Here is a 15,149-nt window from a genome sequence, read left to right on the forward strand (position 1 = left end):
AGTCACTTCAAGTCGCCCATTTATTTTTGTTACTTTTTGCTCGTTTGAATTTTTGTCCTTGTAATTTCATTTTTTTCTTTTTTTTCTTTTTGCCCTTACAATATTGATTTTATTTTAATACCCATCGTTTTCGGGACGCGGCACTATCGTATTCGGTTGGGAATTCCAATGCAATGAGTTTTTCGTAATTGCTATATCTATCCACTTCCGTTCAGTTCTTCATCATGATTTTAATGCCTTTCAGATGGCTTTCCACGATATTTTACGATCTTGCACGTATCATTTTAACTGCACTATCAACTATAGAAATTACATTTACATCTCTTTATTTTATCTTTATCGCTGATTACAAATTATCGTATATTTATGTACTAGAAAATTCTTTGCAAATTTTAATACACTTTTACTTGCTCATATTGATTGGTTTATTTTTTTTAAATAACATTTTTTCATTGCAACCGACATGCCCATAAGGTCTTTGTTAATATAATAATAATAACTTCGTCACACATGTCAATATAACAATCATTTTAACAACATATTCGGTACATATATTAAACATAACTCGCGGTCTTTCATCATACAGCGTCTTATCTACGGGTCGATATAATCACGATGATATTCCTTATACTTTGTTCTCCTTAAATATTAATCAATCCACGTACACACACGCGCGCGCATTCCCGTACACCGTTCCTCCACCCCACATATCTATTCATCTATATATATATATATATATATATATATATATATATACCGCGATTACGCGAATGCATATATGTATATGCATACATTTATGCTTAATTTAGAAAAATTACCCAAAGTCAAAGTCATATATCTTCATTTAACAATGTCGCTTAATCTGCATCACTTTCTCATTCCATCTCTCTCTCTCTCTCTCTCTCTCTCTTTCTTTCCAGGGGCGAGTATACTATGTATGCATGGGTGTACGGTGTAGGAATACGGTTGCGGAGTGATGCGTTCGTGCGCACGTGTGCGTATTTGGGAGAGCGTGTGGGTCAAGGCGGATGTTGCGGTATTTATTCGGTAATTCTTTGATTTTGCAACGCTGTAATTATAATTTTCCCCACGGCTGCCGCTGTCATTGCCGTCGCCGCCACCGCCGTCCAGCAAATCCTTCTGTCGCTCCATCGACGTTATCCTCATGCCTTGACTACGGCCACGTGCAGCGATGATCGTCGTCGGCCGCGGAGCGGTTGCACACCATATTAGCATACCTGGATCAAACGGCGCATTCCGACTATCTCAAGTGCAGGTGCAGCATAACCAGTGCGAGGATCGTGAGTCTGGTGATCCTGCAGCAGTTGTCACTGGCGTTCTCGGATGTCACTGCAACATGGCGAATGAAAATTCATGAGCTCGCAGCGGCCGTTGTAACGTACGTATCTATTATGCTTAATTCGATAAAGGGGTAAACGTGGAGTACGGGGTTGGACGGGGGAGGAGTCAGAGGGATTTGCAGGGCTCTCAACGCTCTCGACGTCGCATTCAGTCACATTTAATGTTGACTTTCTGCGAAACACCTCACCACTTCGCTTAATTAACGAAAAAGTCGTCCAAAGCTCCAAAGAGCTGCTCGATGACCACTTTTTAAGTATACTAATACACAAAGGTAGCTTCGATGTTATTATGTTTTGAATACAATAATTTGCATTCAAATTAATTTCATTAATGATAAAAAGAGGTTTTCTACACTTTTCATTAGCAGGAATAATGGTGTATGAAAATGATGAAAACCAGTATGCTGCATTTTTATCAACTACCAAAGTCTGTAATGAACTTTAAATCAAACTTGCCATCATATCGGCAATAAAACATTTATTCTTTGAAAGAGAAATATATATAGAGATATATAGAGAAATATATAACAATTTGCTGATTCAATAATAAAGTCGATAAAATATTAACACCTACAAGTCACATATACTTAAAAGTAAAGAGCCAATCTGCTTTTTCAATTGAGGTACTACCTCTTCCAAGAAAGAGAAATATTTTTTTCGAAAAGGCAACGTTGGAACGGTTCTCAAATAAAGGTCAATCTGTCTTATGAGTCGGTAGTTGGGGCTTTATTAGAAAGTAGTTTCTGTCATCATTAGGTATTTATGATTTGAAACAGAAAATAATTTCAATTAATATCAATGCACCCAGGACCTTTTGACTCTGAACAAAATCAAAATATACAAAATTTATAAATTCTCGTATAATTTAAAAACTTTATTCTTCAACTTCAATTTAATAACACGTTTCGGTTTAGCGCAAAACAGGTTTTGTAAAATTATTAAATAAGCTTCTAAATGATTATCCTAATGACTAATCTACTATACTCTGCAAATTTAATTATATAATTAATTTTATTCTCATATTGCGAGTTTTTTTTATTCTGAAATAGCAAATGAGATCTTTTGAAATGCTGTAATGGGTAAAAATGGCCGAAATATGATTAAAATTTTCTTAAAAAATACATATGTACTACGAGAATGTAGTGGGCAAAACACGTCTATGTGTTACTTCCGAGCTATTTCAACTTCCATCGGACAAACATAAAGAAAGAAGAGAGAACGAAGATAAAAAAAAAAGAGAGAATGAAAATAAAGGTTGAAACGTTCAACAAAAGGTAGTGGGTGTGAGAGACGAAAGCCGAGCAAAATCTAAATTAAAGTTGTCCGAACTCGTATTCTCTTTCTCTCTTACTTCAATGCTTTTAGTTATCTATATCGATCTTTATAAAAGGACAAGTGCCACCGGTAGTAAAAGCAGCTTAAAGCTGTTAAACTACATTCTAAATCGACTATTTTTCAATTGATTTATAAAATATTGATTAACCTATTTATTTATCAAAATTTCTTTTATACAAATTATAAGGCTTTGAATCTGAATTTTATTATAATATTTCATTGAATTACTGTACAATCTGAAAATCAAATTTTTATATCTCAACTCAGCGAAATATTACGCGAAGCATTAAAAGGCTGGATAATTAATATTAGAAAATGTCGAAAGTTTTATAATAATGTTAAATATTTTTAAGGAATTTTCGAATGTACACATAAAAAATATATCATAAAACATACAAAAGATCTTTTGTTAATGTATAATTAATTCAATTTGTTTATTAAATATTAATATTAATTGTATTATTTTATTTCAATATTTCACCTTCGAATTGCAAACAATGCATAATGCTAAATTACAGAATTATATAAAATAAATAACAAACCATTATTATTTTTGCAGGAGTTTAATGATAAATAAATGCATTATACTTATTTAGTGCAGCAGTCGTATAATTTTTTTTTATTCTAACGCTAACTAAAAACTGTAAATACATTTTATTAGTATATACATTTTAGTTGAAAAGCGCTTCTCGCATATTTTTTATAGGATAAGAAATTTTACAGTTTCGTAATTTAATTTATTATTAACTCCGTAATTCCTTTTCTTGCAACTATCAAGCATCATATTCCAGTGTGACTCGAAAAAAAGAAACGCGTTAAAAACTTATTGATGGTGCTCGCGCATTTGAAACATTATATTTGTTCATTGTTCATTGTACAGACAGTCGAATGCGAGCGCATAAAACGTGCAGGTCAATATGTATGCTCGTATGGGATGAAAGAGAAAGAAAAATAAATGAAGCTGTACGTGCGGGGCAAAGAAGGCGAGGGATAGGGAGCGAGAGAGAAAATGAGGGGTACGAATGATAGGGTGACTTAGGGGCTGGGGGTTGGGTTGGGGGTTGGGCTGGAGGTGGAGGTGTTATGTACAATATATAGCAACGGAAACGTATGACTCCGTAGAGCCTGGACTATGTTTACGAGGGCGGCATACTCCTAAAATTCTACGGGCCAGAAAAATCGCCACGCAGACGCAGAAATTATTGCTCCTCTTTTCTCCATTCGCACGTGAGGTAGGGAAACTCGTTTCAGGATGCTTCCGTGACCCGAGAGTCGAGGATTGTTACCTCTGGGGAAAAAACCTAAGATAAAAAGGCATCCAGTTTCCTCTGGCAATTAGTATAATAATAACATTTGTAAGATATTTTCGTACAAATTCAAATACCTAGTAGGGCTATTCATTTTTAGTCTGCCTTAAATTAATATCACTTACGAAGAAAATTACTTTTCAGTTAGAATATCATAATACTCGTAATGTAATAACATTGTTCCGCCCAATGAATGTTTACGCACTCTATTACGTAAAATATTTGAAGAATAGATTTTCAATATGGTTTACAAAATTTAATTATTTCGAGTGAGAAAGAGCGTATTAGTATCGTAATCTTTTTTGAGAACTTTCCGGAAAATTGAGCGATCAGAGATTTTATCATAAAGTAAGCGTCAATTATTAATATCAATCTCCGCTAAAAATAATTAATCATAGAATTCTATTAAAATTCAGAATTTATTACTGATAGCAAATTATTGCTGAATCTAATCATTAAATATGAATGAATTGTTGATTATAGATTACGTGTGCAACTATTATTATTATCTGACTAAGCGAATATAATATAGTTATTACTTTACTATAATCGTTACTCTATAGAATCATCAAAGACAATACATAATTTCTTACATACTTAGATATAATGAATCTAAAGGTTAAGTTTAAACTAACATTATATAATATTCAATGTAAGAGAAAAGTATTCTTCATATTTAAACAATCGCACACCTTTGGATTTTAAAGCCTTTTAAGTTAATACGCATTTACACTCTTCACTGCTCAAATCTTACGTATTTAGTAGTTTCAAATATTTCGACATAAGTGCATTCCATTTCCAGGCAGGAGGCATGAGCTCTAGTGAAGGGAATGTAAGTCGTTAGCGATTTTCGCGAAATTGAATAGCAAATGAAAAGTGCATTTCTCGTGACACTCGCGCAACTTTTCCCGAAGAAGCTACAGAGGCGTACGTAACGTTGTGGTTGTGCAGCTCCTCGATGGGGAAAGACGAGGATGGTGCAAAATTCCGCAAGCAACGTAAGGGACGATTTCCGCTCCCAATTTTCCAACTATAACCATTCTCTGGTATCTTGGAGCCAGGTAGGATAGCAAGAACTGGCGGAGAGGGGGGTGTGGTGGCAGGAGTCGATAAGCATGACGCGCACTCTGAGACGCCAGTAGTCTCGATTCAACTGCAACTTTGCTCCATTTCGAGGTAGTTTACGCGTGAAATGCTTCCACCGAATAATCAGCTATGCAAAGGTCTGATAACGAGACTCGTTACGATCGCGCACACCACGGATGCGTAATATAAATATATATGTATGTGTGTACGTGAGGTCGAGCTCATTGTCAATCGGTGGTATTCGACGTGCATTGTGAGTTGCCGCTCGTCCCTGTCAAAGAGAATATTATTTAACTTTATGCATGATCACTGGCTAAACTGATTTTTGGCGCGTAAATACAAAAAAAAAAAACTTGCATGTTAAAAGTAGCCGAAACTCACGTGCCCCGTCAGTTTTGAAAATTGACTGGCTATACGTGGGTCAATGTGTATGATTTGACAATAATTGGCTTCGCTAGCTAATTTGTTGTTTCACTACGTATATTATGGTGGACTTTGATAATAATTGCTTGGCTAGTTAGGTTTTAATACACAGATCTTTTGATATACCTGCAGATTGTCGATAATACAGCTACTTTGAATATATATTGAATGCATCGATTACGCGACTTAGGCAAAGTGCGCTAATGAACGCGAGTTTAAAGTTGTTCATTCTTCAACTTCAACTCTTCAACTTGGCTTTTGTAAGGGCAATATAATATTTAATATAATATCTCGATTTGTAAGATTAGCAATAATACAGTTAATGTAGACAACTTATCAATTGAATTATAAAAGTTGCATTAAATGATGTTTTCCCAGTTCCACAATTTATGTCGATTTAAATTATGCATTTGTTTATGACAATCTTATTAATTTGTTCATTCAGTCGGATAAACTCATTTAATTTTAATGATTAATTTTAATACTTCGATGCTTGTATTGGTGACAAATGAAAAATATGATATTTTAGTCAGTTTGCTCTTCATTTTTATCATACATTTGGCGGACTAATTAGGTGCAATGTAAGGTACCATTTATAAATTGTCTTATGTAAATGTAATACAAAGTTTTTAATTAAGTTTTTGGTTAGTTTTATAAATCTTGCAAGAGATCATTATAATGAAGCTTATTAAACTCAGGTTACGTACTACTTTCATAGACTTTAGAGTAAACCCTGGCAATTTTTATTTTTTAATAGACATTACTTGTGTGAATATAATATTTAAGGGAACACTAACTGGTCAATGCATTTATAATGTTACTTGAAAAATTAAAATATTGAAACTATATTTACTGAAATTAGTAAGTATTACATTAGATATCATTATTTTCAAATTATTTAATTTATTTTTATTTTCTTTATGAGTCTATAATGTAATATAATTTCTCTGTGTATTACTGATTATTAAAAAGTATCTCGAACTTTTATTAATTCCAAAAATTTCAAATAAGAAAATCATGATTGGCCTTCAATTTTATTTAAAATCTTTATATATAAAATTAGTCGTGTAATTACTATTGATTTATGTATATAATATTATTGTCATTAAGGTGAGGATTACTTTCTAATGAAGCAAATCGATAAATATTTTGCTTCGTACTATAAAATCCTATATTACGTATTACGTATATACGAAAAAGCGTCCATAACACGTAATGTATAAAATGTATAATTAACGGGAGTATTTAATATGTACATTAAATTATTCAAATAAACCTAAATAGCATTTTCGATATGTGGAGACGATAAATTGATTAGAATTTGTTTTCCCTTCTTTTCGAATTCTAATGAAATCCAAAGCTGCACGCGTGTACGTTTATTTGTATAAAATTTATTGATATAATTAATGTTTTTAATTATACTAAGATACTCAAAGAAAATCCTCAAAAAAAAAATACTAATAATAATTTACGTTAATTGATTTGACATAAATAATGCATAATAATAATAACCTGAATGTTGAACTCATTATTATTATGTTATTTATGTCCTTTCAAAAAGTATTTCATTAAAGTTAATTTTAACATGACACGAAGATAATTTTTGTTTTATTTGTAAATGATTATAATGAATTTCCATATATAATTTGAATCAGAATTATTTATTAGATAATTAAAATATTTTGATAATAATGATTTTCGTATATTGCGTTTACGTATATGTGCATGTATTCAAATAAACATTTTTTCATAGAATAAATAAAAGTTGCCAAGTAATTATTAACCACAGGAAATTTATAAAGTTCTAATAGTATTTGTAAATTATAATTTTATAAATGAGCACACAATTTATTTAAAAAAATAATCAAAGCTTAAAGCTCTATAGAAATTTTAAATTTGACATTTGTAATTGTTAATTAGAAACATTATCTTTACTATTTAAAGTATAATTTTTATTTATATTATTTATATATTTTAATTTATATTAGTATTAAATAATATATAGATAATGCAATATTAAAAATTTGTGATGTATATTTAAACTTCCGAATTTTCATATTTTTTAAAATTTAATCAAATGAAAAATTTATTATGACAGAACTTTTTATTTTATTATAATAATTACATACAGTGGTAAAAAGATTATTTAATACAAGGAAAATTCATATATTTATTCTTCTAAGTACAGATGATTAATATTAATTATAAACTTGATAATTTATTGAAAAACTTTACTAAATCGAGATTTTAATGAAATTCAAGGCGATAAATTAATATAAGAAGTTCGAATTGATTTTCAATATTTTCCAAGGAATAATGAGTTTTTTTTTTTATATTTCAGGTTATTTAATTTTAATTTTCTATTTTAACATGAAAATTTTAATGTAAAGTACATATTTATTATGATACACATCGTCGCTTTGCTTTTTTAATTAAAAAAAATACCTATATATTTTGATCCATACAGTGTTATTTATTTAAAAACAAATTTATATTAATAATGTATGTAAACAGTATGTGAAAGGAAATTCATAGAAACCGATATGAATTCGCTACTTTAAAACGTTAAAAGCTCGCTGATTTTATAGTATACAAATCTATTTATTTTTTCAAAATATTTCTGAGAAAAAAAAATTTCTACAGGCTACTGCTTAGTAAATGCAAATATTTTTATTACAACTTTGTTTCCTGATAATTTCATAATTATAAGGTTCTAACTTCTGAAGATTAAGATTATAAATTCAAACGGTATACTTGGAAGTTTTAACTATTGAAGTGAAATGACTTTGCGTTCATAAATTTATCTCTCGTTCATTCTCTGCTGCAAACATTTGATAAACGCGAATACTATGTCATTAAATGCTAATACTTACAATTCATGTGCATCGGTATATAAACGTCCTATGACTCTTGAAGTAAGAATTAAATCTGCCCTAATCCATTAGAATCCCTCTATTCTCTAAACCGGATTTACTATACAATTTAAAGTCACGTGCCAGAAGATTCAAATTAACTTGCCAAATCATTAGAAATTAATAGATTGTGAAGTTTTTATTAGCACGTTTATATTTATTGGGAGTTAAATTCCGATCTTATAACGATCTCGATATCGATCTTGATGAGAGAATACATTATGTTGGAAAATCCTATGAAATTATCAAATAAATTGCAATTACAAACAAAATTTTTCAGTTAATTATTTTTTCTCTACAAGAAGTTCCGTTACATTAGTAGTATTAAGCAAATGTGATCGTTCGTTTAATAAATTTACTTATTTGTACCATTTTGCACTGTAATCATTAGTTTAAATTAACTGCACTACAAGTACTATATCTTGATTATAGACTTTAAACTATTTAAGAAATCAAAAATAAAACGTGATTGCTAACAAACAGTTCTACAGTATTAGCGAAATTTCTTCTGTTTAGTTAAGTTTAAATTCTTAAACGAGATCAACGTTACTGCTGGAGCAATAGATTTTACTATTATTACATAATAAAAGAATAGTAAATATGTGAACAGAATGTTAGAATAAATAATGATATTATGGTTAATTATGTAGTTAAAAGAAACATAATAATAACAATTGAGTTTAGAATTTATATAAGAGACGTTTTATTTTGCTATGAAATTAGTGAAATATCGTTGAAATGATCGATTCTACCCACAATACTCAACATGATTATTTGAAATAGTTTTTTTTTGTGCACGAAAATCTTAATGCATGTCATTCATCAAATTAGCTTTTTATCAAATAATATCATTTTTAATGTTATAATGGAACATATAAGTAAATGGCTTAACTATTGAAATGACACATTTTCTGACAGCAAATCACACGAAGAGAGTTAGAAGTACTTGAATTTTTTTATTTCCCTATTCACTTGAAATGCGCTTTCTTGATTATTAATGACTGCAACGTGATTAATGACAAATCCATAATTAATGCGTTGATTATTTTTATAAATTTATATTGGGCACCGACAAAACGGAACGATCGATCAAAGTGGCTAAATGCTATATTAGAAATAAAATGCCATTTGGCGCTGAGCATTATGGTCGCCCATTCGACTATTCGTAATAATCTATTGAATTGCCGAGCTTAAGATTAAAGCTACGATTTCTTTTATTGTCTACATCATCGCATTATAGTTATCTCCTGATATCTCCAGTTAATCCAACACGTATCAGAAACTTACGTGACGATTAAGGCGGACGATGCTCTTCACGCAAAAACGACACCCACATTCCTATTTGTCCAAGTGATTTTCATCATAATAATATGGTGCTTTTCTCAGTTGGAGACAGAGGCGAAGCTGATGGGGCGACAAATTATAGCGCTAAGCCCGCAATCTCGCAGTCGAAAGAAGCGGCCACTCGCTCTAGGTACATATCCGCGATAAAGCTTTCGGAATCCCAAAAATTGCCACCGCACAGCGCCGGTAATCCCGGGCGACGAGAGCCGCGCGCCGCGGCCTAATCGACCGAGTAAATTTCCCGGTGACCCTATTCCCGGCAATCTCGCTGAAATGCAAAAATATTTTCGCTTATTCCGGTCTGCCGAGAAAAAAAGGGGGTCGAAATCCTTGCATCTCGAACAGATGCGTTACTTCAATAATGGAAAGCATATATTACAGCTCATGTCGGAATGAATTCATTTTCCGCATCTTCGATTCCGTTTAACCAATCCAAGTCGTAAAATTTTTCCAAATTCCATATTTGCTCGACGCTACTATCTCTCTCTCTCTCTCTCTCTCTCTCTCTCTCCCTCTCTAATCCCAGCTCTTCACCTCATGCCCCTCCTTGTAAATCCCATGCCTCGTCCATCTATGCTATCGTATAGCTGTTGGAGCCTCACGTATAATGGTGGTGGCTATGAGCATCCCTTAGAGATTACAGAGTTACAACGCTCTTTGCCGCTTGGATTTTTCGTTTAGCAGAATCGCGAACAAAACAGTATATTTCGAGTACACGCCGCGCATTTTCCTACCACTCGTCTAATATCAGTCTGTCGTTAGATCGACTGGCATTTGTGTTGGGAGGCCGGGTTGGGCGGGTAGGAGGGATGGTATGCGGCGAGGCTTAACGGCGGCAGTGGAGCACATCGACGCCGGGATATGGCTTGGCAAAATAAAATGGAGACCCGTTGAAAAGTGCGTGTCCGATGCGCGCTATTGGCTGCCCGTATTCACACCCGACAGTCAAGACTCCGGGGGTGAATGTGGCTATATCGGTCCAAGTTTACGAGAGAGCGCGAACTCAGGAAGGTATGGCTCAAGGGTAAGAGGAATTCGCGGTCCATGTTGGACAATGTCGTGCTCACCTCTCTCCGGCACCGGCTCTCGTAATCCGTAGCCGAGCTGGACTTCGCTCGTCTGTTCGTAAATGCCAGGGATCTTGGCGGTGCAGCGCAAGTTCAATTGGCCGTTCAAGTAATGAAATGGTTGGAGGCGAAGGCTGAGTTCCGTCCACTGGCGGTTATCGAGGCTCCGGACACCCGAGACGCTGTTGTAGTCGTGCTTCTGTTGACTCTGTTTCGTTACTGCCTCGCCGACCTGGAACACACGGGAATTGGCTGAATTATTATTATGAGCTGTTAACCTTGTTCGCGAGACGGAGATCGACAATATGACGGGGCGCGCTGAGTTTCGCTCTGGGCATGTTCTCGAGCGATGTTTGGATTAATTATTCTTCCGTGATTTCGTTCAGATTTGTGCTTGCAGCACTGGATTTGAAAATTCAATTGAACAACGGCGAGCGACATCTGGCTTACTATTTATTCCTTTCAATTTAAGTGGGTCAGGTAGTAATGATATACTTTTAATGCCAACTAAAAAGTTTATTTTTGGCCATTAAGGCTGCCCAACGGTAATAATGTAAGATTTTTTAATAATTTCATGGACGTTATACTATTGCAACGTCTGTCCGCCGATCGAATTTTTTCCCCATCATTTACAAGTTTCTATTATTATATTATGCGTGGCGCACTTATAAAAATGAAGTAGATTTCACTCGAAGTACGATATTTCTAATAAACTTTTCAATATAATTTTTTGAAGTGCACTAAGTTTAAGATTTATAAGTATTAAAAATATTTGATTTGTATTTAGCGTAAAACTTTATTATATATATATATGTTTACTGTACGACGTCATTGTCAAGTATTTTTTGTTTTCAGCACTGAAGAATATCGATATTATTAAAATTATGGTAGTCTTATGAATGTAGTTTTCTAAACAAATTTCCTTTTTATTTATATATAGTATTTCTATAATAAATAGGATTAAATTAAAATGACGCAAATGCATTCGATCGTAACAATTTACTTGAGTAAATGACACATTGGCTCTTAGCGTGTAAATATAAAAGACCTAACATTTTTTAAATTTCATACGATTTATTGAAAGTATTAGTTAAAGTAAAGTTAAAAACGAGTATAATAAATGAATAAAAATAGATTGGGAAATATGATGTTTCTACGTATTCAGTATATTTTCAGTATTATTTATTTTTGAAATACTCTTTCTTAATTTCATCTCTTTTTCGTTCCATTCCCCCCCCCCCCTATATTGTTATTATTTCAGAACATTTGTTGGTTAAAGTGATTGATTATTCATTATTAGTTGCTCGGTACAACGTATGAGTCTACAGGATAAAATAAATTAATCATTAATATAATAAAGTTTAAAACTAATTCAGACATTAGAGTCGATGTAGATTTATCAATTATTTATTTTGAATTAAATAATAAATGTATATAAATTAATTTGTACGATTATATGGTCTTTGAATTCATTGCTCAAAATTCTAATATATTTGTTCTTTGACAAATGTGCCATCTCAAAATATAAAGAAAAGAGCTAAATATACATTTTCCAAAATTAATACGGAATACATTCAAAATTTATCGAGAACGGTAACTCGATATTCCAATAGACTGTTGAATAATTACAAATAATCACCATACGGTATAGGATTTCTTTTTTAATAAAGATGACGCTCTATAGTACGTAGAGACATAGTATTACGAAAACGCGAGAGCAATTCGCAACTGCTGTTATCGTTCGTTAATGTCCGATTAGGTGCTAATGAGAAAATTTAACCGCGTGCAAGTATTAAAAGTGCGAGAGTAGAAAAGTTTCGTTCATTCCATGAACATTTAATAGAAGTCTGCGACAGTACCTTGTCTCGAGCTAATGCATAACTTATAATCTCGACTTCTACATAAATCAACTTCTTCGAAATTTTATAGAAAGATAGAATCATACAGAGACAGATGGATGGCGAATAAACGAGTTAGCGTATGAATTGTAGAGTAAGTGAGAAAAATAGACGGAAAAAGAGAGTACGTGTGTGCGTGGGTGCGTGTTTGTGTGTGAAGAAAAGATCGCTTGAGAGAAGATATAGATGGACTAAGCAGTAGTGAGGGAATCGAGCTGGTGAACGTCCGACCCCTGTGAAAACGGATATGGACCAGGAGTCTGCTGCAGGCAAGACCGACTTCGTCGCCGGCTGAGAGCAAATGTAAATCTGCTTTTAACGAAATTCATTCAGCCGGAATCGCGGCAAGCAATTCGCGCCCTTTGCCCGAGGAACACAAAAGCGAAAACTTTAATTCCGCTTCGATGAACGTCGAGGAAAAAAAAAAGGGATGGACAGCAGGAGAAAGAATGGTAGAGAGCTAAAGAGCGTGAGAGAGCGGGAGAGAGAGAGAGAGAGAGAGAGAGAGAGAGAGAGCACGAGAGAAAGAGGGCGTAAGAGAGCGTGAGAGAGCGTGAGAGAGAGAGAGAGAACACGAGAGAAAGAGGGCGTAACACAGCGTGAGAGAGCGTGAGAGAGAGAGAGAGAGAGAGCAAGAGCGAGAGAGAGTAAGATAGTGGCGAAAATACGAGAGAGTGATGCTAGAGATAGATAGATGGATATAGCGAATGGTGGAGGGGGATGGCGGAGGAAGAGAGGGAGAGAGAGAGAGAGAGAGAGAGAGAGAGAGAGAGAGAGAGAGAGAGAGAAGGACCGAAGGCGATGTGAGAGTCGATGAAGAAATAAAGTGAAAAAGACTGAGAGAGTGGAGAATATGCGTTCACTATTAACATCTTTTGTATGAATGCAAGTCCCGCTGAGGCAAAGAGTGCTGTAAAACAAAGAATCTCCAAGTTCGCGCAGCTTCCCTTTTTATACTTCTTTTTCTTTTATGCGTTAACGAGCTTGGCCTATGATAATATTATAATTGTCACTCAATTTCTCGCTATGCATCGCTGAGTATCGCATTAATTTTATGTAACAAAAAGTGTACTTTATTCTTGTTTATAAAATTCTTATTCAATTGACGTGAGAATCGAATGAAAATATAATATAAATTTGTTTTCGAGCAACTTGATTATTCCAGATAATAAGAAAACTCTATATCATTATTAGTTTTGTTATAAATTCAATGGCTTAGTTATTAATAAATGTAATATGCTCGTGTATGTCTGTTACAAATACATTTATACGATAATACCAATGCTCTTTATAGAGAATTTTGCGATAGACGTAATATACAACTGCATAAAACGAGTACTTGCGTGACATACTTGAGAATATTTATATGGAGAATGTCATGAATATTGGAAAATTAATAAAAGTTTATTTTTCAAGCCGTAGCAACAGCAATTACGTACGTATAGTAAAATTATAATTAGTTATAACGTTATACGTGAATTAATAAAATTTACAATATTAAAGATATAATTCAGATCTCAAATATTTGTTCGCTTAATTATAATGTTTTAAGATGAATTTCAGCCGAGGAACATTGAAGTGCCTTGACTCTGAATTATTCTTGAAGAATTCTTAAAGCATTTTTTAATTCAGTTAAAATATCGTTTAATGACAATAGACAATGAATATGAAATTTGAAATCCTCCTTTTAAAGTTTCCTATCTAATATTAGTGCAAGCTATGTTTTAGTTAGCTTATGAATATTAAAGCAGCTATGTACATTTTTAGATTTATCTTAATTTAATCTGGAAAAAAGATTGATGCGAGTTGAAGGTAGCCTCGCTTTTTTTTCTTCTTTAACCATAATTATATTATTAAATTTTAAAGAAGCAGGTTGGGGGGGTGGGGAGGGGGGAGGGGAAAATGTGAAATGTGAATTTAGAAAAATATTATTTTCTTCTTAAACATAAATACTCATCATTTTCAATTAAACCATTGTATCTCGCTTTATAATACAATACAAATACTCAATTGAATATTAAGGTCGTATATCGATATGCAATTTTTATAAATCGAATTAAATTTGGCCTATAAAGACTTATCCGGACGAATACCCGCTATTTCAATCGCATTACGTAGAATAATGTGAGAGCAACGAGAATTCTTAAAAATTAACATTTCAAATCAGCTGGTCATCATTAATTGTGCCAATGCATTGAAAAATATGTCAGATTTCATGAAAGCGTAAAATTAAATTTCTATTTTCCATGTAAGGGAGCAGCATTATTAGCCCGATTTTACAATGTTTGTCTACAGGATGCGGAGCGGCAACGTAGAACGATTATTAAATTATTTCACCAAAAGCTTCCTACGTACGTAATGTACAATACGGCGAGAGGCTTCGAACGAGGACGAACGCCAATGAGCCGTGAGCTCG

The 15,149-nt window shown here is 33.1% G+C and overlaps 1 protein-coding gene across 1 annotated transcript in view; it reads right to left on the reverse strand.

Moving 5' to 3' along the window:
* Positions 1-1,072: 1,072 nt before the first annotated feature.
* Positions 1,073-15,149, reverse strand: part of LOC105362239 (uncharacterized) — a 117,724-nt gene continuing 103,647 nt past the window's right edge. The window contains exons 5-6 of the mRNA XM_011499629.1: positions 10,836-11,067; positions 1,073-1,350 (exon numbers count right to left, since the gene is read on the reverse strand). Coding sequence (XP_011497931.1) covers positions 1,262-1,350; positions 10,836-11,067 — 321 coding nt within the window. The 3' untranslated portion in view covers positions 1,073-1,261. The remainder of the gene's footprint in view (positions 1,351-10,835; positions 11,068-15,149) is intronic.

The sequence above is a fragment of the Ceratosolen solmsi genome, unplaced genomic scaffold, assembly GCF_000503995.2.
Source record: "Ceratosolen solmsi marchali unplaced genomic scaffold, CerSol_1.0 scaffold35, whole genome shotgun sequence".
Lineage (NCBI taxonomy): Eukaryota > Metazoa > Arthropoda > Insecta > Hymenoptera > Agaonidae > Ceratosolen > Ceratosolen solmsi.